At 48.1% G+C, this 27562-nt stretch overlaps 1 protein-coding gene across 2 annotated transcripts; it reads left to right on the top strand.

Moving 5' to 3' along the window:
- The first annotated feature begins 907 nt into the window (after positions 1 to 907).
- Positions 908 to 23765, top strand: DHRS3 (dehydrogenase/reductase 3). 2 transcript variants are annotated; one of them, XM_081201680.1, is made up of 6 exons: positions 908 to 1293; positions 16948 to 17091; positions 18105 to 18224; positions 20175 to 20413; positions 21399 to 21524; positions 23043 to 23765. In XM_081201680.1, exons 1-6 carry the CDS (start codon positions 1099 to 1101, stop codon positions 23125 to 23127), a joined length of 909 nt encoding a protein of 302 aa, XP_081057806.1. In that variant the 5' UTR covers positions 908 to 1098; the 3' UTR covers positions 23128 to 23765. The 2 variants fall into 2 exon arrangements, with proteins under 2 accessions (XP_081057806.1, XP_081057807.1); XM_081201681.1 differs by lacking the exon at positions 908 to 1293 and adding an exon at positions 15308 to 15328.
- The last annotated feature ends 3797 nt before the right edge of the window (positions 23766 to 27562 follow it).

The raw sequence follows: 27562 nt of genomic DNA on the forward strand, positions 1-27562 counted from the left end.
TCTGTCTCCCTCTCCCCCCACCCCAACCTCCAACAATACTTTAACTGTCAATCAGGCTTAATAGGGTATAAAACCTGCTCCCAGGGCAAGGGAGCCGCGCCGGGAAGATAAGAAAGTGTCCCAGGAGGAGCAGCCAGAGGTCGCCGAGAGGGAGGCGGGCAGGCAGGCAGGCAGGCAGGCAACGCGAGTCGGACTCCTTCCCTGCCTCGGATCGGCGGCTCCGGAGCAAACAAGAAGCGGCCAAGGCTCTCCGCCACTTCTTTTCGCGTCTGCGTAAGAAAAAGCAGAGGAGGAGGCGGAGGCGGGCAAAGGCGGCGGGGAGTTTTCTTTACGCGGCGTATGTATAGAAGGGGGAGGGACCCCGGCGCGCTGCCCTGAACCTCCCCCCCGTCACTGTTGTTTTTTTTAAAAGCCAACTCCTTCAAAAAGTCTCTTTTTTTCCAACCCCTTCCCCGAGAAGCAATTTCCTGAACTCCCCAGAATAGACATGAGCTGTCTGGAAAAACGCTGCCGGCTCCCCATGCAGACGCCGCCGCCTCGGAGAGCTTCTGGGGGGCTTTCCAGCCCGGCTTAGACGGCAGGACGCTCTCCAAAGGAAACAAGGAGTTTTCTTTCGCGAAAGCGGAGAAACGGGCTCGATCCTCTCCGGGATCCAGATCGCCCAGCAACTCTGGAAAGTTCTCCCGAGCTGCTTGTTTTGAGATCTCCCGCTCCTCAGCGCGGCTGCTCTTGCTTGGCACTTTGGGAGAGCCCCAGCGCAAGATCTGTATATCTATATTTATACATCTATATGTGTACTCGGAAGTAAGCTCCGTTTTTAAGCGGGCTGGCGCCCGGGTAAAGCGTACCTAGGACGGCGGCTTTCCATTGGATTCTCTACCCACCTGCGAGGAAGTCCGACCGAGGAAGCTCGCGCAACCCATCTTCTCCCCCCCCCTTTTTTTTGTTTTGTTTTTTTGTTTGGCGGGGTGGAGGTACGTTTGCCTAGGATCCGACACACACTTCTGGACGCCGTGCTCCCCCTTCCCCACCCCTCCTCCTCGACGGACTCCTCAAAATTCCCTCCCTCTTCGTGCATAACCCCCCAACCCAAAGAGGATGGTTTGGAAACGCCTGGGCGCTCTGCTGCTCTTCCCGGTGCGGATGCTTTGCTTGGTAGCCAAGGCGGCGGCGTCCACGGTGCTCCCCAGCAAACTCCGCGACTTGGCCGGGGACAGCGTGCTCATCACCGGTGGAGGGCGAGGCATCGGGCGCTACTTGGCCAAGGAGTTCGCCAGACGCGGCGCCCGCAAGGTGAGAGGCTGGGAATAATGGGTGGCAATGATTTGAAGGCTGGGTGCGTGCGCCTGCTGGGGAGCGCGGGGGGGGTCCAACCTGAAGCTGCCTTCCAGGTACCCCTTCCAACTTCTCCGCTTGCATCTGTGAAGCATAGCAGCCAACTCCTAGAGGCCGAGGAGACTTTGCCCGCCACCCACCCCACAATAAAATATTTGAGGGTGCCTGGCCCCCCTAAAGTTGATGGGCATTGCCATTCAAATGGTGTGCGTGTATCGTGCCTTGTGATTGATTACACGGTGTGCGTCTTACCTGGACCCCCAAAATATTTTATTCAAGTTGGCCTCCTTGCGGTAAAGGGACCCTGCAATTTAAGGGTTAGCCTGCAGGCCAACTGAATTCTACTCAAGAGTAGATTCGTGGAAATGGGTGAGCCTGTTAGTTGTGCCCATTAGCCTGAATGGGTCTGCTGTTGGTTTATTGCATTGATACCCTACCTTTTCTCTCTCTAACCAAGCTACTTGAGGGGGCCTACATGGTTCTCCCTTTCCTCATTTAATACACAACATCAACCCTGTGAGGTTGATTAGGTGGAGAGACAGTGACTGGTTCCAAGTCAGTGTCATGGCCAAGTAGGGATTCGAATACTGCTCTGCCAAGGTCCTAGTCTGACATTCTAACCAGTACGCCACCACTGGCTCTCATTGACTAGCCTTGGCTGCAACCCTAAATCTGGGAGCAGGGCAGGGGAAGCACACCTGAAGCTGCCTCTCCCACCACCTCCCAACTTCTCTACTTGGATTGGTGTGACAGGGATTGTGCAATGAAGGCAGGGCAGCCTAATGGTCAAGGCTGCATTCCTAATCCCACTTAACCTGGGGTTCTGAGGGGAGGGGGAGGAGCCTCTGCTTGAAGCTACTTTCCAATCCCCCTCCCTGCCTCCAATTTATCTGGCTGCATGAATAGAGCAACTGTGCAAGTGACAGATTGTGCAATTAAGGTGGAGTTGCCGAGCGGCTCAGGCAGCAATTCTCAACCCACTTAACCTGGAGAGCAAGCCCCACTGAATCAATGGGACTTGCTTCTGATAAGGCATGTTTAGGATGCAGCCTAAATTGCAGGCAGTGCCCTGCAATGAGGGAGATGCCACAGATCTCTGATCAGTTGGCCCCCACACCCAAAACTCAGGTGGGCTGGCTTGCCACATTTTATTTATTCATTAACTTAATTTCTACCCCACTCCCCATTTTATTCCACAACATCCCTGTGATTATAGGGTGAGAGACAGTCTTGGAAGGTCACCCGACAGAGATTTATGGTTAAATGGGGATTTGAACCCTGGTTTCTCAAGTCCTGAGTCGGACCCTGTAACCACTACACCTGAAGCAAGTAAAGCAGCCCACTATGCCATCTAAAGGAATGTGTCTGTGCATGCAGGTTTAAAATCACTTTACAGCATCACCGGCTATGAATTGGGTAGCTCCCGGTTCAGATCTCAACTCTGCCTTAATTTGATCCCAGAGAGTTAATTAAATTTGATCCTTGAGAGTTGGAAGGGACCCGAAACATCATCTAGTCCAACCTGCTGCAGTTTCCCTAAATGGTCTTCATCAAGCCACTCTTTTTGTCCACCCTTCAACTACAATATGAGGACTATTAATCTAGATCACACGGTTAATGTATGGATTATGGTTTCCAGATAATGCAGGAAGGATAATATCCCAAGTCAGGCCATTGCTTCATCTAGCTCAGCCTACACTGACTGGCAGTGGCCGCCCAGGGTTTCAGGCAGGAGTCTCTCCCCTCTCTGCTGGGGATCAAACCGGCGACCTTCTGTGGCAGATGCTCTATGACTGAACTGCAGTCCTCAGGGGTTGCCAAATTGTTTTAGCACATGGGTGCATTTGCAAACTCTTGTGGGCACCATGTGCCCTATATGATCATCTACACATGCACACACTGTGTTTATGAACCATGCGTCATGCAGAGGTTAAGGCTGTGGTCCTAAGCAGCTCCTGGAAGAGCTGTGTAGCTCAGTGGCTGAGCATCTGCCTTGCAAGCAGGAGGTCCCGGGTTCAGTTCCTGGCACCTCCAGGTAGTGGTAGGAAAAGACCCTTTTCTGAAACCATGCATAGCCTCTGCAAGTCAGTGTAGATGATAATAAGCCAGATGGACAAAGGCCTGTGTTTGTATAAGGCAGCTTCCTATTTAAACCAAACTCTTCTTTTTTCAGAACCATAAGGGCTAGAACCCTGCTTTATTTTTTAAGGGAAGGACCAATGCTCAGTGGTAGAGCACACCCTTCTGGTGCAAAAGATCCCCCGTTCAATCCCAGGCATCTTCAAGTAGGGCTGGGAGAGGCTTCTGCCAGTCAGTGCAGACAATACTGAGCTAGATGGACCCAGTAGTCTGACTTGGTATAAGGAAGTTTCCTATGTAACTCAATATGACTTTCTTCTGTATAGCCATGCATAGGATTGCATGGCTTCTTGTACACATGTCCCATTGGTGTTCTGTCAAGGTGATTTAAGCTTTCTTTCTGCCTGGCAGTTTTCACACTGCATGTACAGCCTGGGTAAGGGATTTGCCTCCCCCCCCCCCAGCCCACACACCGCTACCAATATTTCTTGCAGATGATAAGGGAGCAGTCACGCCCAGGGAGGGGTAGACCTCCCACATCCAGCTCTCATTGAGCTGAATGACACCCCACGGCCCAGTGGAATGCAGCCAGACCATTACGGCTGTCTGGTTTGTTTGCTAAATGGAGAGGGGCTCTAGGGCGTCAGGAATATGTGCAAACTTTTATTTCCATGGGTGGCAGATGGCAGATCTGGAGCTACCAGTAAATGTCTGGGTAGTTCATAGCAGATCAGCAAAGATTTCTGACTGCTCAACATTGTCAGCAGCCAAATAGACTCCCTCCCTTGGGATATACAGGAATGACTTTTTCATGGAAGGGGTACATTCAAAACTAGTTCCTGGGCTTACATTTACTCACAGTAGACCCATTGAAATTAAATAACATGATTAAGTAAGGTCCATAGAATTCAACTTAGTTGAATACCACCCTCTAATCCTAAATCTATGGCTTCAGACATGACATACATTTAAAGCACAAGACTTCCCTCCTCCCAAGAGTCCTGGGACCTGCAGTTTACCCTTTGCAGAGCTACAATTCCCAGCACCCTTGTCAAACTGCAGTTCCCAAGATTCTTTGGAGGAAGTCGTGTGTTTTGAAATGTGCTTTAAATATTTGCAGTTCTGGTCGTTTTGTACCTGACCCTTGTGTGGGTGGATTTGGGGGTTGGGAGGGGGCCAACAGCCTGAAGTCCTCCCTCCCTTGATTATGCAACCACTCCATAATCTGGAGCATGTGGCGGCAGGTTGTGGCTTCCGGGAGGTGAAGGGAGTGTAGTTTGCACATGCCCAGAGAGGCAATCTGCCCTTTGATGTGGCTCGACTGAATGCAGTGGGTTTTGGAACAAAGGCAAATTTGGGACTGGCCTGTCTTGGGGTTCTGACATAAGAAGAACTCTGTGGAAAGTCTGCCTTGTCCATTTGCACACAGTGTGGAATGAGAGGCTTCTTGGAAGCTCAGAATCTAGGGCCAAAGGCAACAACTGCACCACCACAACTTGACCACTGAACCCCAGCCTTCACAGAACCTCTGGGATAGCTCAGTCTTTAGAGCATGAGACTCTTAATCTCAAGAGTCATGGGTCTGAGCCCCACATTGGACAAAGGATTCAGGATTGGACCAGATGACTCTTGGGGTCCCTTCCAACTCTACAATTCTGATTTTATGAAAACGAATTTGCTGAATCCTCTAAGCCAGTAGTCATTGCCACATCTTGTAGCTAAGTGGTAGTGACAGGTAAATTTAAACTCTGGTCTTAGAGGGGCTGGGCAGTGTATCTTCAAATGTTAAGACTATGTATTGATTCACTTCCAGATGTCAAAAGCCAGCTCCCTGGGGAGTGGGGCTCTGAGCTTCTACCCTCAGAGTCCTGCTCCAATGGCACCCCTGCCTGCATGTTAACTACAAATTATAAGAAGGGCTGGATGGTCAGTTCCTTAGTTAGTTTGATGGGGATACTGGATAATGCAGTCTTTCCATAGGCTACATGGTGTAAATAATCCTACACAGAACCGATGGAGTCCCATTACTGCTTACCGGGCTGGTTGTATGCCAGGGGATCATTAGACATGGCTTGTTTGTTGCAGTCCATACCAGTAGGGGGAGCTTCTCAAAAGATTTGCATTATAAGGACCCTTCCCAATTGGTGTTTCGCCGTGGGTGTATCCTGCAACATGTGCTCAACTCATTGATAATGCATTAGCGGTGGGTTTGTTCTGCTTTCATTTGTGCTTCCTTGATGCTGCCACAAAATTGCTGTTTGGAGGTGCTACAGCACAACGAAAGAGGGACAAACGGCAACAGCAGCCCCAAAACATTTGTAGTATGAAAAGTTACGGGATTTCAGCAGGAAGTTACGAGGTATGCACCGATTGGAAATGAAGCAGTGTGACCCATCTATAACTTCTCTCTGCATAAACAGCGTTGAAAGTGGGATCAGGTATGACCCCCCCCAATTGTATCACGAGCACCAATCACCATAAATTTTCAATAAAGAGGACATCTGGGGATGCCCTTAGTAAGCTTGTTGGTTCATTCAACCCAGTATTGTCTGCTCTGGACAGCCAAGTCCATTGACGCAGGTGTCAAATCTGGGATTTCTGACATGCAAAGCCAGCTACACTTGACTGTGCAAGTGAGAGGCAGCGTTTTAAAAAACTGAACGGGAGGCCAAAGCAAACGAACTGGGGAATCTGGTTGGGTGACAACAGAAGAAAGGGGACGACTCTGTTGGTTTTGATTGGCGGCAGGGATTTCAGGGGGTTGGGCCCTGTGCTGGCGTGCTTGCACACGTTGTGGTGGGGGAAACCCCTTCGTGCTTCCAAACGGCAGAGATGCCAATCTTGTTCCAGCTTGCACAGAAATAGGGAGTGCGTTCACGAGCTGTGCAGCTGACTGACAGTTTGCATTTGTGATTTACAGGCTGAGTACACTCTTTGCTGTTTATTTATCATCGTTATTTTTATACTGTGTGGATATGGGCGTTTGTACATACCAGGGGCTGCCACCCTTGCTTGGTTTGTTCACCCATCCAGGCCCCTTGCCAAAACAACCCCTTTCCCTTAGAACTCGTCAAATGCCTTTTATGATTATCCCCCCACTTCTCACCCTTCCTCCACCCCACCACCACCAATGTTGGAGCTGCAAAAGAGAAAGGCAGGGTGGGTTGCAAAAGTCATGTATCTTCTTCTGCCGCCATCCGGTCAGTTGGGATGAAGAGTTGGTCCAGCAGTAGGAGGAAGGGGACCAGAAGCAGCTGGCCAGCCAACCTGGGGATTGGCAACTGCTGCAATAGTAGATTACCAGGCTGACTGGCTACCACTTCTGGCAACCTTCCTTATTCCCATGCAGACTTACCCTTCATCCTAATTGGGTGGGTGGCGGGTGGCAGAGGAAACAGTGGTTCTCCAAGCTGCCCAGGGAAGAGAAAGGTCACCAGTAGCACAGTGCTGGCCACTGGAACCCAGTGGCAGGGCTCCCAGGGCTGGCAGGCTGAGGATTCAGTGGAGACCGAATCCATGGGACTCACTAATGTGTGTTAGCGATTGCAGCAGAGAAACTGGGGAGCAGTCGAATCTGGGTTAACGGATTTGGCACGAGATGTGCACTCCGGATTGCTGGAACAAGGCAGGCTAGCAATACCCAAGCTTCCCCTTCTTCTGGCTATAGGGTTCTGTTTTAGCTGGCTGGAGTGACAGAGGTTATCGCAGGAAGTAAAGCAAGTACAGTGGTACCTCAGGTTAAGACCTTAATTCGTTCTGGAGGTCTGTTCTTAAGCTGAAACTGTTCTTAACCTGAAGCACCACTTTAGTTAATGGGGCCTCCCGCTGCTGCCATGCCGCTGCTGCACAATTTCTGTTCTCATCCTGAAGCAAAGTTCTTAACTCGAGGTACTATTTCTGGGTTAGTGGAGTCTGTAACCTGAAGCGTCTGTAACTCAAGGTACCACTGTATGTAGCTATGCTGGAAAGGTTGGAGAGTGAGGGAAAAAGCAAGTGGGCTGTTTTGCAGTAGGAAGAAGCACAGATCCTGACAGAGGACAGCTTGGGCCTCTGAGAGAAAAGGGTAGCCAGAGATAATATTTTGCCACACTTCATATTTGTGTGTGTGTGTGCTTCCTTGAATGACCTGGATACTAGGATTGGGGAATATCTGGTTTTCAACATCATGCTATATCACCAGCTAAAAATCACGATATACAGATAAATCACAATGTCTGAAATAAGGATGGAGCTATGTAGAGGAATTGACTAGCTTCAGGGTTCTCCCAGCATTGTGATTTTTGCCTAGCACAAACCCATCATGATTTCTGATATATTGCCAGGTCAGAAATTATGAGACCGATATCACAATATGGACTTCAAACTGGTTTTTAGACGATATATGGATATATCACCCAACCCTACTGGATACAAAGTGGATCAGTCCCTCAAGTAGTTCACAGAGCTGTGTGTACATTGGGGTTGGGAACCTCAAATGTGGCCCTCTAGGCCTCTCTATCTGGCTCCATGGAATCTCCCCAGGTCACTCCCACCAGTCCTGCTTTGCACCTTATTTGAGTGTTTTTGCCTGGCTGGAATGTGTCCTTGAATGACAATAGTGGCTTGTGCTTGTCCAGAGCGGGGATAGAGCATAGAAACTTGCTTACTAAGCGAAGGTAAATTTGCACCTGTTGCTCCGCCCACTTTTGTCTCTGGCCCCACCCACCAGCAATGTCACACAGCCCTTGGAAGGTTGGCCAGTAGGAAATGCAGCTGTAAGACTGAGAAAAGTTCTCCAGCTCTAGTGTAGGTTATTTCCAAGTGGTCTGTGGAGACGAGAAGGCTGGCTATCACTGCTCCAAGGTGTTCAGGAGCAGTGCTCTTGCTGAGAGCTCTGAGCATCGCTGTCAAGAGGTTCTCAGCACCGGTTGCATTCTGCTCCTTCTTGAGCACCTCCATAAGCTTCTCGGCACCCACCAGGCTCCTGAGCCTCCTCTGGCTGTTTCGGCGTGTCCTCACATGCTCTTCCGAGGGCATGCGTCTCTATCCAAGTCCTGCTTCTCAAAGAAAATTCCACTTCTCTTGCGGCTATTGCTGAGTCCCTGCCACCTGTTTCATGTGGTTTCCGTATGGAGTTTCTCTTCCACGACGATTATGTAACTCCGGTGATTTTGCTCAACTGCTTCTTGTGGGCAGCTGCGCCTCCTGTTGATTAAGCTTAAGCCAATCTTCAAGCGTCGATCTGGAGAGGGGCCAAGAAGTCTTAGCCTAACAAGAAGAGGAAGAGAGAGGAAGAGGGCAGAGAGAGAAGGGTGGGAAGCCGACTTACAGCAGCGTGGGCCATCCAGTTACTTTCCACTGGGATGGAGACACTGAGGTGGTGGCCCTTTGCAGTGAAATCTTTCTTTTTTACAGAGAAATTTGTATTGATTTTCACAGATTTTACAAATTTGCTTACATTTTCATATATGTTTCTTTTAGAATTTTGACTCCCCACCCTTACTTCCTTGATGTTTTTATTCCCACCTTATACCTGTTGTTTTATATGACATACTTTTCTCTCATACAATTATCCTCTGCTTCACTTATCGTTGTTCTCGTCCCACTGCACATAATTCGAACCCTGTCCGTGTTTTCATTTGACTATAACAGTTCTTCAACTAGTCCGGAAAGGGTTCTCCACTCTTCCATAAACAGTTCATCTCTTTTACCTCTTATTTTTGCTGTCAATTTTTGCCACTTCCGCATAGTCCATTAACTTTTGAAGCCATTTCTCATTAGCTGGTACTTCTCCTTCTCTCCATTTCTGCGTGTACAGGATTCACAACAAAATCTTTCCCATGGGCAGCATCCAGCTACGTTTCGCTGACAGGAGAACCTTTGAAATTAATGGACCCAAATGAGTCAGGACCCTTAATTTCATTGGGTCTACTCATGAGTAGGGCTAACATTGGCAATAACACTCTTGTCGCCTTTGGTTTCTCGTTTTTTTTCCAATTTTTAGTTCTCCATATTTCTGCAGGGATTTTGCGATTCTGTTTATTTTATATTTTTAAAAAGCCACCATGAAAATTCATCAGCATATAAATGCAAATTTCTCTTAATGTATCCTGCCTTGCTTTTTGCAAGCAGTGTCCCCAAGAGGATGCAGTTGGTGTGTTATTTTCATGAATGTGTGCAGAAAAATGCAGGATGGACCTGGGCAGTGCAGAAGTCAGCAGCTGATGATGCTGAAGCCAGCTAAGAAAGGTCAGACTCACAGAGTTTGACCTTTGTCCCAGCAGGGATTAAATTGATTCTAATTAATAGACTTCACAATGGAAGGCTACCTTTAGTGGAGTTTAAAGGGCTTGGGTCATTGGTGGGTTGTTGTTGTTGTTGCTGCTGCTTTTTCCAGTCTGCCATAAATTACATCTCTAATTAACTTGGGGTCCTCTTTGTAGCTGCCATTCCCCCCCCACCCCACCCCCCCCGCCCTCTAGCTTCTTAAATACATCCCATTGCATTCCCAGCAAAGCCAATATAGCTATATTTGCAACCTGGGGGTGAACACACACAGAAATAATTTTGTTTAGACTTTTTTAAGAAAAGAAAACATAGCCAGGGAATTGGGGCTTTTTGTGGTTGTCTTCTGCAACATGTCATAGATGCAGTAATAAGGCCTTAGCTGGTCCATCCACTGGTCATTCCTGATTATTAGCTGTTCTTTGATGCTTCCACAATATTATGGTACTTTTGCCATCTGGAGGGATTTTCTGGGGCTGCATTCACACCACAATTTATTCTGTCTCCCCAGCATTTCCTTGCCTGTTAATATTTCACAGAAGCATAGAGCTCAAAGGGACCCCCCCCCCCCCAGGGACTTCTCTTCCAACCCCCTCACAATGCAGGAACCACAGCTAAAGAATCCCCTGCAGATGGCCATCCAATTTCTCTTTAAAAAACCTCCGCCAGAGGTGAGTCCACCACCTTCTGGACTGGAGTTGCTTGTGTGGAAGGCAAATCCTCGTGAGATGTGGTTCTCCGCTGTCCAACGCTATTCCTCTGACTTATCCAAAATAATGATTTGACATCTGAAAGCTGGGTTTGCAGAGGGGAGAGGACATTTGCATAAGTAAGGGGAAGCCTAGCAATCAAAGGATCCTTGGTGTGTGTGTGTGTGTGTGTGTGTGTGTGTGTGTGTGTGTGTGTGTGTGTAAGCACATCCGGATTGCTTGAGAGAATTGGCACCCGCTATCTCCTTTGTGGCTCAGGGTTCATCGGCTGGTCAGGCAGTCCCCCCCCCCAACCTATGACATCATGACAATTTTGTTTATCCCTCACACAGAACAAGCACTGTGAAGGGAGAAATGGCTTCTGACTACTGGTCCTCCAAATCTACTCTTTCTTTCTTTCTTTCTTTCTTTCTTTCTTTCTTTCTTTCTTTGCTTCGATTCAGCAGCTGCAAGACACTTGAATCAGGAACCCTGCAGCCCAGCAATTTTTGCTCTCATCGACAAGCAAGCGTGACAACAATACTTTCTTCCTCTTTCCTTTGAACTCTTTGCAAGCTGGTTGCACCAGAGACTGTTCCAGACTGGGGACGGTGGTGTTTTTTATTTTATTTTAAGCAAGTATATTCAGCAGCATGTCATGGACACAAGAATGGTACGCTAGTAGCGAACATAACACTGGGCTGTCCAGATACCATAACAGCTTTGTTAGTTGTGCTCTAATGCTTGTAAGAGGTGACCCATTAGAAGTTTATAAGGTTAGGCATGGCATAGAGAACACACAAAGCTTTATTGCGGTCCACAGACCCAAAATACATAGTATAACAATAGCATATATCGTCATTAAGGTGTAAGATCGGCTTTGCTAGCCAACAGAGGAGCTTTAGCCTGTACATACTGTTTTCTGATTTTTACTGCCTCTGAGAGGAATTTTGCTACATCCAGTGTAATAGTATCAAACTTACCCTTAAGAAGAACCTTGACATGAAATGAGTCGGCCATTCCAGGTTGTTCTGACAGTACAGTGGTACCTCGGGTTACATACGCTTTAGGTTACAGACTCCGCTAACCCAGAAATAGTACCTCAGGTTAAGAACTTTGATTCAGGATGAGAACAGAAATCGTGTGGTGGCAGCGGGAGGCCCCATTAGCTAAAGTGGTGCCTCAGGTTAAGAACGGACCTCTGGAACGAATTAAGTTCTTAACCTGAGGTACCACTGTATTGGTACATGAAGTTGTTACAGTAAGTGCCACACTTTTTTAACAATTAAAAAAAAATAGGTGCCAGTTCAACATATCCTTGAGTACCCCCCCCCCCCCGGGGAGGGGAGCACTGGGTCTTGTAGGTTTAACAGTTTAGCATGCAGAATTTGCTTTGCTCTCTTGCCGCCACCCTGTTTCATCCCAGGGATTAGGAATCCAATGGAAGGAACTCCCCTATCCTTCTCAAAATAGGTCACTGTATCTTTCCATTCTCTGCCGACACCTCTCGCTGTTTGCTTTCCATTATCTTTAATGCTCAAAGATTTGCCTCTGGCCCAACGGTGTTTACCATAGTTTCTTAGAGGTGTCATTAAGAGGCCTCTTAATGTCAGACTCCAAGCATCAAAAGGGTTTCTCTCCCAGCCTTGGACAATGGTCAACCTTTCACATATCTCCCTTGCACAAAAGCTTGCCAAATCTCTTTTTTACATATACATGCCAATCTGACATTACTTGGATTATCTTTTTTTTAAAAAAAAAGTAAGAGCTATTCCAGGAAGGGATGATAGTGCTTTATATATGGAGTCTGAGCACTGGTCCATCTAGCTTAGCATGGTCTGTGGTCCTCCAGATCTTGATGGACTATAGCTCCCATCAACCCTGTTCTCATGGAGACTAAGACTATTTGTGGCTGCTGGCTGTGAGGGCTATACTTTGCCTCCATGAGCAGAGGCAGCAATGCTGCTTCTGCATCCCAGTTGCTGGAAACCACGGGGGGGGGAGTGGTCTTGCAGTTTTCCCACAGGCATCTGCCCAACCACTGTGAGAACAGGATGCTGGACTAGATGGGCCATTGACATGCCCCAGCAGGACAATTGTGATGACCTTATCTTCAAGGGCAGCCCAACGTAGAGCACACTGTAGTAGTCCAGTCTGGTGTCTCTGAAAAGAATTACACATCACCTGGGAAGACAGGCGAACTAATGCCAGTGTACTGGAAGAATCAAAGATCACCAGTGTTGAAGCAATGATTCTTCAACATCAACTTCGTTGGACTGGTCATGTTGTTTGGATGCCTATCGTCTTCCAAAGCAACTACTCTATTCCAAACTTAAAAATGGAAACGTAATGCTGGTGGTCAACAAAAGAGCTTTGAAGACTCTCTCAAGGCAAATCTAAAATAATGTCGTATAAACACCGACAACAGGAAAACACCGGCCTGCGAGCTCTCCAATTGGAGAACAGCCTTTACCAAAGGTGTCATGGGCTTTGAAGACACTCGAACTCAGGATGAAAGGGAGAAATGAGCTAAGAGGAAGGCATGCTTGGCAAACCTTCACCGTGGTCAACTCCTGCCCGGAAACCACTGTCCCCACTGTGGAAGGACATGTGGATCCAGAATTGGCCTCCACAGTCACATGGACTCACTGTTAAAACCGTGTTTATGGAAGATGATCTTACTAGGCTACGAGTGATTGCCAGAGGAGAAGAAAGAAGAAGTCCAGTCTGGAAGCCATCAGAGCATGGAATGCAATTGATCACAAGCCATTTTTACTATTTATAGTTCTGCTACAATCAGGTCCCGTTCATTGGCTTCCCATGGAGGCATCTGCTTGGCCACTGTGAGAACAGAGTGCCAGACTAGGTGGGCCATTGGCCTGATCCTGCAGGCCACTTAAATTCTTATGTTCACTGGCCATTCTGGCTGTGGCCGAGAGGACAACATATATAAGTTTTAATAACATTCACACGTCTCTCAGCAACTTTTCCCACCAGGGCGAAGCAAAGCCGTGGTTACCAGTATTACATTTAAGCAAACCCCTAGCTTCAGGCAGCTGAAAAGAAGGAACAAAATTTGACCTCACCCAGTCCCTTTCTTCCATGACTGAACACAAACTTTGCTCTCTTTCAGCTACTGTTTGCACTTGCTCAAGCTGTTACCCTTTTGTCAACAGGTACCTTTGTGTGGCCCCGGTTGACAGATCCTTCCTGGCTTCTAGAGTTATGAAGTGCCCATTAAGGGCAGGCAGATCTGGTAGCATTGCTTTCTCTCTGCTTCTCATTTTTTCAGTCTTAAATTCAGGTCGCCGCATCTCTGGAGCAAATTCGCATTTTTTAATATTAAAAAACAAACAGACCCACATCCTCGTTAAAATTCACCAGTATTTTAAGTGTACAGTTCTCCTAACAGACACAATTTTTAGTGCACGTCTGGCTAACAGACACATCTTTGCAATGCACTTTCCCCTACTATAAAACATTTTTGTATGTTATCTTCACTAATGTATGCCTTTGGGGCTTGAAGCACCAAAAGAGTGCCTTGAACTGGGTCCAGAAGTGAACTGGCAACCAGTGCAGCTGTTTTAAAATGGGGTTTATATGGGGCACAGGATGCTACCTGTTGAGCAAAATGAAAAAAAAAATCTGGAGGAATGGAACGGAGTATCTTGGAAGGGGAAATGGCTGACTGGCTGGCACCTTACATAGGAAGCATACTGGGCACCGCAACTAGGTCAGCTGGTAGAGCATGAGACTCTTAATCTCAAGGTCATGTGTTTGAGCCCCATGTTGGGCAAAATATTCCTGCATTGCAGGGGGTTGGACTAGATGACCCTTGGGGTACCTTCCAACTCTGGATTTCTATAAGTCTATGCAACATTTATTGCAGGGGCCACTTTTGTTGGTATTTATTCCTCCCGGGCATCCTTTCTTTCATCTGCTTGTCTCCAACAAAACCTCCCCCCCCCCCGTTTATCTATTGTCTGTACTCCTTGCATTTTTTTCTTTGCACCTTTCTCTTTTAGAAGACCCTCCCCCACACCCAAATTTACATTACGTTTTTTTAAAAAATAATTTTTTATTGAATTTTACCAAAAAAAGAAAGAGAAAGAGAAACAAAGAACAATACATAACACTGCAAACACATTTATACAGTGGTACCTTGAGTTACAGACGCTTCAGGTTACAGACGCTTCAGGTTACAGACGCTTCAGGTTACAGACTCCACTAATCCAGAAATAGTACCTCTGGTTAAGAAGTTTGCTTCAGGATGAGAACAGAAATCGCGCGGCGGCAGCGGGCCATTAGCTAAAGTGGTGCTTTAGGTTAAGAACAGTTTCAGGTTAAGAACGGACCTCCGGAACGAATGAAGTTCTTAACCCAAGGTAGCACTGTATACATGTTTTCCAAAATGCAGACTAAAAAAAAGAAGACAAAAGTTGTTGCTCGCTGCCTTCGGCATTTTTACAATAAGGCAGGATGCCATTTTTTCAACAAAACACACAACCGTGTGCCGCGATGTTTGCGCATTGCTCCTCCTCTGCTGACGCCAACCACGGAAGGCAAATGGGGTTGGTGGCAGAGCGCCACCCTGCACGATGATGTCATGCCACCCGTTGCGTTGGCATGGGAAGGGAAAAGAATGGCATCAGTGCGGAGCCCCTCTCGGTCTGCTATTTGGGGGGTAGAGGCAGTTAGCAACCTGGAGCTAATTAAGGCGCAACAACAGAGTCCTTCCACCATCCAGCGCTGGCATCTAGGCGGGCGGGAGGCCGCTCACTACTGACCCCAGCCCCTGGCAGCCCACCTTCTCCTGGGATGGCACAAGGAAGCATTCCACCTGGCTGCCAAGGATTGAGGTCACCTAGAGTAGCAACAGGGCAGGAAGCTTCTGCACAGCGCCAGCCTTCCACAGCAGGGATTAACCGCCTCGCTGAGCTGCTGCCCTCGACAATTTTCTGGTCAGTAACTTTCTGAAAAGAAGAGCGTGTCTCTTGCAGGAGGGAGGGAGGCCAGCAGCTGAGGAGGGGTAAGGTGGGGGGGGGGGGAGAGAAGAGGACTGGATGGGTTCCAGGATGGGAAGCTATCACATCCGAAAACTACAGCCCTAGACAGAGGTCGGGTTTTCCAATGCTTCTTCCTGCCTGCCCAACACAAATACAGAAACTCCAGCGCTTATTTAGGGATGGGGGTGGTATGTGTCTGTTCCACTGGTATTAAAGGTGTGGGAGATATCGTGGAAGGGAATGGTTGTCTACTATAGCAAGGCTTTGACTGATTTATTTAATTTTTTATAATCCACACTTTAATTAAAAAATATAGCAGAATGGAGTACAACACATAGGAATAAAATCAGCAGATAATCCATAAAAGAGGAAAAAACTAATGATGATGCAAATGCCTGCCTAAACAATGCAGATTTCAGAAGACATATAAAAGAAGGCAGGGACAATTCCTGCTAAACTTCCACTGGCAGGGAAGGCAGGGCCTGCCACACTGATCTTTACTAATGGCCAAACGAATCAGAGGATCTCAGTGATTGAGGTAGAGCATAAGGAATTGGACAGTCCTTGTTGTTCTTGTTAATTATTATTATTTATATAATAATATAATATGCCCATCTGACTGGGTTACCTCAGCCACTCTGGCCAGCTTCCAACAAATATAAAAGCATAATGAAACATCAAAAACTTCCCTAAACAGGGCTGCCTCCAGATGTCTTCTAAAAGGCAGATAGTTGTTTATTTCCTTGATATCTGATGGGAGGGCGTTCCACAGGGTGGGTGCCCTAATCGAGAAGGCCCTCTGCCTGGTTCCCTGTAACTTCTTGCAGGGAGGGAACTCCCAGAAGGCCCTCAGAGCTGGATCTCAGTGTCCGGGCTGAACGATGGGGGTGGAGACACTCCTTCAGGTATACTGGACCGAGGCAGTTTAGGGCTTTCAAGGTCAGCACCAACACTTTGAATTGTGCTCGGAAACCTACCAGGAGCTAGTGAAGATCCTTTAGGACCGGTGTTATATGGTCTCGGCAGCCACTCCCGGTCACCAGTCTAGCTGCCGCATTCTGGATTAGTTGTCGTTTCTGAATCACCTTCAAAGGTAGCCCCACGTAGAACGCGTTTCAGTAGTCCAAGCGGGAGATAACCAGTGCATGCATGTACTTTAGCCCAAGCTGTGTGGATTAACACAACTATCTTGAACCTCCCCTAGTAGCAAATCAGAAACCAGTGAAACTCTCAGCATCTGAGTAACATGATGGCTATGGTTAGAAACTTGGGCAGTGCCACATGAAGCATGGTACCATAATCAAGCCTTAAGGTTACAATTGGTACTGGTAGGGAAGCCGGAGAGATGGACAATAGGTGGAACCAGAGCCAATGACGGGTGCAGCTACCTCCTGGCTGGTTGTGAGTGAGAAGGCAAGCAGAGAAACAAAAGGCGCTGGGCTGGCAGGGTGGACACTGGGGTTGGTGGGGGCAGTGGTCCATTCATCCTTGAGGACGAAGCTGCACTGGTGAAGCATTCTCAAAGCAACTGGATGTCATTGGGCAATGATTCTTAAAGAGCCATCTTCTTGCAGATTATCCTGTGGGGTCGGACGGAGAAGTGCCTAAAAGAAACCACGGAGGAGATCCGGGCGATGGGAACAGAGTGCCATTACTTCATCTGTGACGTGGGCAACCGCGAAGAGGTTTACCGACAGGCCAAAGCCGTCCGTGAAAAGGTAACGTTTGGTGAAGAAACTGAGGGGGCTGCTCATCAAATTCGCAAATGACACCAAACTGGGAGGGATAGCAAATACCGCAGGAGATAGGATTCAAGGTGAGCCCACAGTGTGATGCAACAGCAAAAAAAGCTCATCTAGGCTGCATCAACCGAAGTATATTGCTCAGAAGTTATAGTACCGCTCTATTCTGCATTGGGCAGACCTCGCCTGGAGTCCTGTGTCCAGTTCTAGGCACCAGTTTAAGAAGGATATTGGCAGGCTGGAGGGTACAGAGGAGGGCAGCCAAGATGATAAAGGGTCTGGAAATCAAGCCTTATGAGGAACAGTTGAGGGAGTTTGGGGTGTTTAGCCTAGAGAAGAGAAGATTAAGAGGGGATAGGAGAGCCACCTTCAACTTTCTGAAGGGCTGTCACATGGAAGATGGAGAAAGCTTGTTTCCACTGCTCCAAAGGGTGGGACCTTTCTGACATTAAGAGCTGTTCGTCAGTGGGATAGAATCCATCAGAAACCGTACTTGACCCTGCTTCACTTTGCAAATATGCCGGCACTAAACAATGCGGACTGGAATCTTGCTTTCTTTTTAAGGGCATTCCATAAGTTCAGTGGTAGAGCACCACCTTTGCTTGCAGTGGGTCCCAGGCATTTCTGGATTGGGCTGAGAAAGGCCTGAAACCCAGGGGAACCACAGCCTGTCAGTGTAGACAATACTGAGCTCTAATATAACATGAGGCAGCTTCATGTGGAGCATCTGTAGCCGAAGAGCACATGTATTGGATGCTGAAGGTCCCAGATTCAATCCCCGGCGTGTCCAGGTATGGTTGGGAGAAAGTCCTGTCTGAAACCCTGGAGAGCTGCTGACAATACTGAGCTAGATGGAATCTGTATAAGGATGCATAATATGTTTACTTTTGGGAAACAAAAGACTGAGCTCAATGTACCTTTGGTCAGATCTTGCAGGGCTCACCCACTGACTGGGGGCTTCTCCTTTCTCTCCCCCCTCTCCTCTCCAGGTCGGGGATATCACCATCCTAGTGAACAACGCAGCCGTTGTTCACGGCAAGAGCTTGATGGAGAGCGACGATGACGCACTGCTGAAATCACAGCACATCAACACGCTGGGACAGTTCTGGGTACGAAGCCATCCTTTCTCCCACGTTCTCAGGCTTGGAAGTGACAGCAGGGAATTGCAGCCAGCGAAATCTTGGCTGCTCCGAGGGATGGCTCAGCCGAATTTGGGAAGATCAGCCCGGCGTGCAAACCTGCCAGGAAAAACAGTGGGGAGTGCTCGCTTCGGCAGCACATATACTAAAATAGGAAAAACAGTGGGGAGGGGGGAGGTGTGTGCAGGGGGAAAGATTCCAGCTACCTACTGAAATTAATACTAAGCACCATCGGGTGATGCTTTAGGCATGTGGTGCTCTTTTAGACATCCCTGAATTAGTCTCTACTGCTGGGTAGATTTCCCTTTTTCTGCCCTTGATCTAACCTGGGGTGATTAATTAATGAATTCTTTTTTTATCAATTGTCAACTAGATGGGGCATTGGGGAGCTCCTTATCTCTCTCTACCCAATGCATTTCTGCCTGTGGTCAGTTGCCTGATATCTCAGCTCCATCCTACATGAGGAATTGTGACTTGCAAAGGAGAAGTAGGTCTCTTGTAAAGAAGAAGGGGGTGGCCTCTGTGGCCCTCCTGGACTCCAACTGCCATCATGCCCCAGCCAGAAATGACCAATTGTCAGGGATGATGGGAGTTGGAGTCCAGCAGTTCCTGGAGGGTCACAGCTTTCCCATCAGTCAGGGTTGGAGTCAGGAACAAGTTGGCAGTAAATCACACAGCGTCAGTGAAGTTCTCTTTATTCAAGGAAACCAGGTCGACTCCGGAGGCCAGGCCTAGTGAGCACAGCAGTTCATCCTGGTAGATCTTGCCCCTATGAAGCAGTTGTTGGGAATGAAGGTCCCCGCCTTCCCACAGTTCCCTAAGTCCTCTCCTCACCCAGGTCCTTCCCAAGCAATCTGAGTCATTGCCACTGTGCCTGACTTTGCTCCACACTCTTCATATCTCTTCTGGTCCTGGGAGACCAGGGAGGGAGGGTTGCAGCACAACTCCATGGCTTCTTCAGCAGCCTGCCTGATCTCTGCCTCTTGGGCCTTCTCTTCTCTAGCCTCTGCTTCTGCCTCTGCTTCTGGACTGCACTCTGCCGCAGCCTCTTCCTGCTCACCAAACCCTATGACCTCTTCAGCTTCCAACCCTCCTCCTCCAACTCTTTTCCCTCTAGCCCCTTATCATCATCCAACCCCCAATCCCCAGGCTCTGAGCCTTCTTTCCTTGGGGGTTCCCCAGCTGGTGCCCCCCACCACATCTCTGACTCCATCCCTGCGATGGCTGCCAGCTTACAGTAACACAGATGTGGGCTTTTCCAACTGGTGGCACCACTGTTGTGCAGTGCCCTCCCCTCTGAAATATAGGAGTCCTCCCCACTGGTTCTCGCTTTCCACCAGCATTTGAAGACACACTTGGTTAAAGACCAGGATCCCTCTTGAACTTGAACTTCCTGATCTAATTGCCTTGGTGGCTCTTTTCATGCTTCTTCTTTTCAATGGGTATTATCCCATGGCATACTGTAGTTGCGGAAGATTTCGTGGAATGGTTTTTATTGTGCGTTTCAGTTAGGCATGGGTATTTTATGATTTATTTTATACTTGTAACCTGCTAAGAAGCCATTTCGGTGTGCAAGTAGTACATAAATCAAGTACAGTGGACGCTCAAGTTGCGAACGTGATCCGTGCAGGAGGCACGTTCGCAACCCACAGTGTTCGCAACCCGTGACCCACACGTCTGCACATGCACGGGTTGCAAATCAGTGCTTCTGCGCATGTGCAAAGTGTGATGTAGCGCTTCTGCACAAGCGCAAATGCCGAAACCTAGAAGTAACCCGTTCTGGTATTTCCAGGTTCGGCGCGGTGCGCAACCCAAAATCGCTCAACCTGAAGCATCTGTTATCCGAGGTATGACTGTAATTAACAGCAGTTATCGATGGTCATGATATGTGAACCAAGGTCATTCTCTCTCTGCCCACAGACCACAAAGGCCTTCTTGCCGCGGATGCTGGAATTGCAGAAAGGGCACATTGTTTGCCTCAATTCTATCCTGGCCTTGTCTGCCATCCCTGGGGCTATTGACTATTGCACTTCCAAAGCCTCCTCTTTTGCCTTCATGGAGAGCTTGACGCTGGGTCTCTTGGACTGTCCTGGAGTAAATGCAACTACTGTCCTGCCATTCCACACCAGCACAGAGATGTTTCAAGGCATGCGGATCAGGTCAGTGCAGACAGCCACAAAAACAGGCCTGGTTGGCGATGCGTGAGGTAGATCCTGCATTTATGAAGGAGCAGGGGTGGGAAATCCTGGGGCAGCCCAGCAACATTCAATCTACAGCTGAAGGATATCATGTAAGTGGTTTGGATAATGCAATATACAGTACAGTACCTTGGTTCTCAAACTTAATCCGTTCCGGAAGTCCATTCCAAAACCAAAGCGTTCCAAAACCAAGGTGCACTTTCCCATAGAAAGTAACGCAAAATGGATTAATCCGTTCCAGACTTTTAAAAACAACCCCGAAAACAGTAGTTTAACATCAATTGTACTATCTAACGAGACCATTGATCCATGAAATGAAAGCAGTAATAATCAATGTACTGTACTATAAAATAAATAAGACAGTATTGTAGATGATAATAATAATAATAATAAAATCTTACCTGCGCTGATGGTAGTCATTGTTTGGATGGGGGGGGGGGCTTTTATCCATTTCCGCAGTCACACAATCAATCAATCCGTAGCTGAACTGGGTTCCACACAGTCACAAAAATGAATTAACCGAAAAAGCCTCAAAAACAAAATTTCAAAATAAATAGCAAAAACAAAAGTCCCAAACTTATTCATCCGTTTGACTTCTGAAATGTTCGAAAACCAAGGCTCAGCTTCTGATTGGTGCAGGTGCCCCTGAAACAATAACCAACAACCGCATTGGATGTTCGACTTCTGAAAAACATTTGAAAACTGGAACACTTACTTCCAGGTTTTCAGCATTTGAGAACCAAAGCGTTTCAGTACCAAGGCGTTTGAGAACCAAGGTACCACTGTATACGTTTTTAAAATATCAATACAGTTTTTAAAAACAAGGAGACAGAAAGTTTTTTCAGCGCCACTTTCTGTCCACCAAAGCCTGAGGCAGCTGCTTCATTCCGCCTAACGGTAGAGCTGGCCGCGAGGTGAACAAACAGGACTGTGTTTTGTTTTCCAGATTCCCCAACCTCTTCCCTCCACTAAAGCCAGAGACGGTGGCTCGGAGGACAGTAGAAGCTGTTCAGCAGAACCAAGCTTTCCTCCTGCTGCCATGGACAATGCACATCCTGATCATCTTGAAAAGGTGCGGCCTGCTGCTCCACACCCATTTTTATTTTATTTGTTCAGTGATACAAGGAGGTCAAGTTGGCTCTCCGACTCCTCCCCACTTTTTATCAACAAGCCTGTGAAATGGTGGCTTGGTCCAAGGTTACCATGTGAGCTTTATGGCCAAGTGAGGGATTTGAACCTTGGTCTCCTGTGGCCTATTCCAGAGCCTATTCTGGCTGTCCCAACAGCTAAACCACACTAGCTCCCCAAATCTAGTCCTGGCAAGATGGAGCATGAATGGGGGGGGGGGGAGATTGAGGGGCTGCAGGTACCAACCCTGCCCTCATCATCTCCTACCTCCACCCTCAACCTTCATGTGTTGTGAAGGAAGGTCTGAAGGGGGAATCTTGGAGAGTTTGGCACTGAAAATCCTCCACATGAATGGTAAGCCCAGTCCTGCAGACCACACAGCTATTCCCCCTTCAGAACGTCCCAAGCCATGCATGAACATCTGAGGCTGCAACTGGCAGGGATGGAGGGCAGCGCCTTTTGCTGCCTCTCCTTGTGTGCATCTTTGATGATGAGAAGAGGCCTGATGGAGTAGGGAAGGGAAAAGCAAGGCCCAGCAGCTCTCTCGGTTCCACAAAGAGCTTGTGCCAAAATGTCAGCACAGTGAGTTGCAGAGCAACTTGAAATGTGAGATGAACACCCTGAGATGGTGAGATTGTCCCAGAAGCGGGAACCCATCACCAAAAGTGGCACGTATTTCCATAAATGTGAAGGTGTGTGTGTGTGTGTAGGGCCCTGTACATTAATGCAAGGCCCTTTAACTTGGCCCAGAGGCGTATGGGCAACAACTGAACATAAGAACATAAGGAGAGGTTTACTGGATCAGGCCAGTGGCTGATCTAGTCATAGAATCATAGAAGGGACCACAAGGATCACCTGGTCCGACTCCCCACAGTACAGGAATATTTTGCCCAACCTGGGGCTTGAACCCACAACCCTGAGATTAAGTGTTTCATGCTCTATCAACTGAGCTATCCCTCAGTCCAGCATCCTCTTCTCACAGTGGCTAACCTGTGGGAAATCAGCAAGCAGGATTCAAGCAGAAGAGCCCTTCCCCCTTCCTGCAGTTTCCAGGAACTGGTATTCAGAAGCACTGCTGCCTCTAACTGTGTAGGAACAACCAGTGGCGTAGCGTGGGTTGTCAGCACCCGGGGCAAGGCAAGTAATTTGCGCCCCCTAACCCGTGGATTTGCGCCCCCTAACCTGTGGATTTGCGCCCCTAACCCCCAGATGTTGCGCCCGGTGCGGCCGGCCCCCCCTGCACCCCCCACGCTACGCCACTGGGAACAACAGAGCCATCATGGCTAGAAGCCACCGACAGCTCCCTCCTCCGTGAATTTCTTTTCGCATTCTTTGCAAAGCGTAAAAGAAAAACAAATCACCCAGCGCTTCAGTGTCCAGTGCACCTGTCTGCTCTGCCTGTCCTCTGCTCTGCCTCCGGTGGACTGGCTGACCCACCCTCTCTTGCCTTCCTCTTTTGCAGCATCCTCCCGCAAGCGGCGCTCGAAGAAATCCACAAGTTCTCCGGGAGCTACACCTGCATGAACACTTTCAAAGGCCGCACGTAGGCTCTGCGTCTTGCTCACGCACCAAGCAGGCCGAGAGCCTGACGAGGGCAATCGGCGGGGCCTCCCAAGGCCACACGCTTGCTCTCCCTTGCCACGGCGACAGCGTCAAGAGCTGTAGCGGAAAGGGGTGGAAGAAGAACTCACAGGGGCAAGGAAGGGGGACGAGCAACGGCAGCCATTTGCAACGTAGATTTTCAGAGGAGTTTCAAAGCCTAGCGGTTTGCCGAACCTCCCGCGCCGAGTACATTCCACTTTGGCCTGCTAATCAGGAATTGCAAATTAATTTAGCGGGGTTTCCTCCCCAATCTGTGTGTGTGTGTGTGTGTGTGTGTTGGGGAAGGGGTGTTCTCATTTTGTAAAGCTTGTAAGATTTCACTACCCTTGGGTGAGTGCTGAGACTATGAAGAAGTAACAGAAAAATGGATGCCACATTATTCTTTTTAGCCAAGGAAGCAGCAAGGACCTCTGGCTCCCACATGCCAGGAAGAGAGTACGGAATGTTCCTTAGCGAGGGGCAGCTGGCAGGAGTCTTTGGCAATGGACAGAGGGAAACAGAATCAAATGCTTCTATTGGGTTATCCGTAGATTGTAGGGTAAGGTGCATCTTGTGTCTGCAATGCTTGGACCAAGGAAACCATCACAGCTGCCTCATCGGATCACACCAAAACCCAGAATTCTGTTTCCAGCAGCAGACAACCTGAACTCCCTGGGTTGATTTCATTCCATTTGTCTGGAGTAGATCTGCCTCTGAACAGGATGTGGTCCTTCTTAGCTATGGTGGTTTATCGCCATTGATAGACTCGGTCTTAATATGCACAGGCTACATGCAAGGGTTCTGCTTTTCTTTCTTTTTTTCGCAAGGAAGGAGCAACTTAAGGCGAGTCATGCAAGGATATCTCAGCATTTTTCAAGATAGGTAGTTGGCGCATCCTCTTTCTATGGTGACCGGAAGCCTTGTGGGAAGGATCAAATTCGCACAGACAGACTTCCCAAATGAGTCCAGCTCTTTGCTTCTAACAAACACCTCCAAACGGAACACAGAACCAGTCACTCATGCATATACACACATATATAAATAGAGTTTGCTAAGCTGCAGTGGTGGTCTTTGTGTGGACTTGGCATGTTCTATGGCTGCCCATAAAAATAAAGAAAATAGCTCCATATAATGTGTGAATGGGATGCGGAGTCCAATGAGAGAAGCCATTTGGTTTTCGACAGTGTATCCAGAATCAGCAAGCAAGATCAGCAACCAATTGTTCAGGGTATCTACCACTTGGTCATGCCCTCTTGTGGGTTACTCCATTCCATTCTGTGTTTCTCCCCCTTGCCTGCCCCTCTTTAGTTGGTAAGCATTCTAAGGGTTGAGATGCATCAATTGTTCAAGAGATGTAAATTCTCGCAACCTTGTGAAGAGAGTCGAGTCTCCTCCTTGAAGGGTCCTGGCGGCTCTTTCTATCTAAGGACTGCATTCCCTTCTGGGCATCCTTCCTGGGAGCAGTCAAGTGTCAGTGGTGGGTGGCACCAGATAGAAACATGGGTGGTGACATATGTGCAAATTCTGCCTCTGTACACACCCAGTTTCTGACTTCCAGCTAGTCAAACAAGGAGCTTTATATGAGTTGAAGAACACATTCCAGTGAGGAGAAAACACTCGAGGATGCAAAGGTGCACAGGTAAGGGGCATGGCCCAGGGAGAGTCCTAAAGGTCCTGGGCCTAGGGCTCCTGGTTTCTGCCATACATCAGAGTAGGTCTAGGGACCAAGTGCATGACCCTTGGAACTCCATGGGGCACACGCCCTCCCCAGGCTTGCTTTGCACCCTTCTTGAGTGTTTTTACCTGGCTGGATTGTTGTTGTTGGCATCTGTCTGGCTCTGGAGAAACTGGAATTCACCTCCAGAGAAGTCAAACTGCTGCCTTAGCAGCACCAAAGTGACCTCCACTGGGCAGTGTGTTTGGAGGCCCTGGACTTCCCAGAAGACAAGACCCACCCCCTCTTGGCCTCACTGATGTGGTCCAAAGGAAAGCAGAGCAATACACTTGGCACCAGCTTGGCTGCAGGAGTTGCCAGAAGGAGGCGTACAAGGCGCCATCCAACCATCTTTGGGACTCCACTCCGGATTTGTGTAGGGTTTATTCCTTAGCCTCTCCTGAAGATTTAGGTTTAGGATCAGAGTTTTCCTTCTCCTAGATGGGCTACCTTCCCGGGTTGACAAGTCCCACCTGCCCCTCACTTCCCTCTACAGCACATACAGAAACCACCTTCTTGACCATTGGACCCACTGTTGGTCTCGCCCGCTGAGTCCACTGCAGCCTGTCTTTGCATGTTCATCCTTGACTCTGATCCTGCCTCTTGCTAGTCTGGATGGAGGATACAGAGGGATGCGGGCGAGCGAGTAGAAGCTGGCCTACTGCACAAAGGTAAAGCTTAACATTTGCTGCTCCACATGTGACCCTCAGAAAGACGTCTCAGAAGGGAAAGCAGCTCTCTGGTTCAAAATGGTCCCCCAGCCCTATGCATAAACTTAACAGGATTAGCTTTACCTTGTCTGATCTCCACTGCTTAGCCTGCTTCTCTATTAATACCTGCAGAAGTCAAAACTCTTCACTGGGAGGTGGGCACAGGGAGAGTTCCCTGGGCTATTTCTGGTGTGCTTCACAGTGGGAAAATTTCCATTCTTCTATTTCATTGCATTCTGTTTCCTTCACCACCACCTGCTCCCCCTCCCTGCTCTCCACCATGTTTCTTCATCGCTACCCGCAGAGCTATATTAAATTAAGACATTTTCTTTCTTTTATTTTTTTTAAAGAACTCTGTATCAACCCAGCGCTTGCTTAATGCCACCATCTTGTAGCCAGATGTCAACCACAAAATCGGGGGGCGGGGGAGGGAATCTGAGCCAAGGGAACTTCAACTGATCAGGGAAAGAGGCGAGATGAAGTAGCAAGATTGGGACCATAGAAGCAAAAACCAGAGCTGCTTAATCGCACGGAAAAATTTAAGTAACTAAAGCCTGGGAGCAGATCACATTGGGTTGCTTCCAACTCAGTTTTACTCAGAGTAGAACCATTGAAAAAGATGGAACAAAGTCATTCATGTCCATTAATTCCAATGGGCCTACCCTGAGCAGGACTAACATGCCCAAACCATTGGTGGTGTTCTCCTTTTACTCAGAGTAGACACATTGCATTAACATGGCTAAGTTGGACCCATTGACACTGAAGCTCTATTTGGTTATGATGTTCTCCCATCAAATAAAAACATAGGACTCTACCTTCTACCGAGTCAAACCATTGGTCCATCTAGCTCATGGTTTTCAGAGAAAAGGGGTCGTCTCAGCTTCCTGGAAATGCCAGGGATTGAACCTGGGACCTTTGGCATGCAGGGCAGATGCTCTGCCACTGAGCTGCAAACCTTCCTGCAAAGGCATGGAAATGTATAGGAAGCTGCCTTATACTGACTGGCCTTCAGATGTCTTCTAAAAGTCAGATGCCTTCCCTAACTACAAACCCTGAAATTTGGGATCACATCCAAACCAGGGCCTGTGAATCCAATGGACTTAAGTCTGTCATGTTCACTACTCTGAGTAGGACTCACATTGGATACTACCTAGTGATCAGGGCAAATAATCGAAAACCAGACCCTGGTAAATAGGCAATTGGTGCTTGTAATCCCAAAGGACTGCATCAATATGCCCATCCAGAAACATTTGGCTATGCAAATGTTTCCTCCGGGCGCTCGCTCTTTTTGCTTTGAACTTCCGGCAAAGAGTCACGCTCTGTTTGCTTTTTCTTTGACCACAGAAGGCCTTTGCAGTTGTGTGTGTGTGTGTGTGTGTGTGTGTGTGTGTGTGTGTGTGTATACATACATATATACATACATACATATACATACATACATATACATATATATGCTGAGCTTGCCAAGAGAAATGAAGTCATCTCACAGGGATTTTCTGCAGTGTTTTTCTTTTTTAAATAATAAAAATAATATAAAATAAATTACACAATTCCTTCATTGCTGGGATGTTAAAAAAAGAAAAGAATTTTCAAAGAAAACACAAGCTGGTTGTTTGTGTTTTTGCTCTGCAGCCAGTGCAGCAGCTTGAATATCTCTTTTGCAAGTTCAGAGGAAGGGAAAGTGCCAGGAAGCATTGTTCCTCCATGTTTGCCTTGAGCTTCAGATGCCAACGCTGCGGCCGCCCTCCTTAAGGTGCCCGTAAATCTCGAAGTGTTTCATATAGGCTCCTTGTCGTGTGGCCATTAAGTTTTATAGCCTTTATGCTTCAAGTGAAACGATGACTGCGAATTCCTTCTAAATGTCATAATGCATCCCACATGCTAGCAGCTCCAAGCGTACAACCCAAGATCAACATCCAGCATTTAATAAGATGCGGGGCCATCTGCATCAAAAAGCACCAGTGGGATAGAAATGTC

This window comes from Podarcis bocagei, assembly GCF_964188305.1.
Source record: "Podarcis bocagei genome assembly, chromosome: 7".
Lineage (NCBI taxonomy): Eukaryota > Metazoa > Chordata > Lepidosauria > Squamata > Lacertidae > Podarcis > Podarcis bocagei.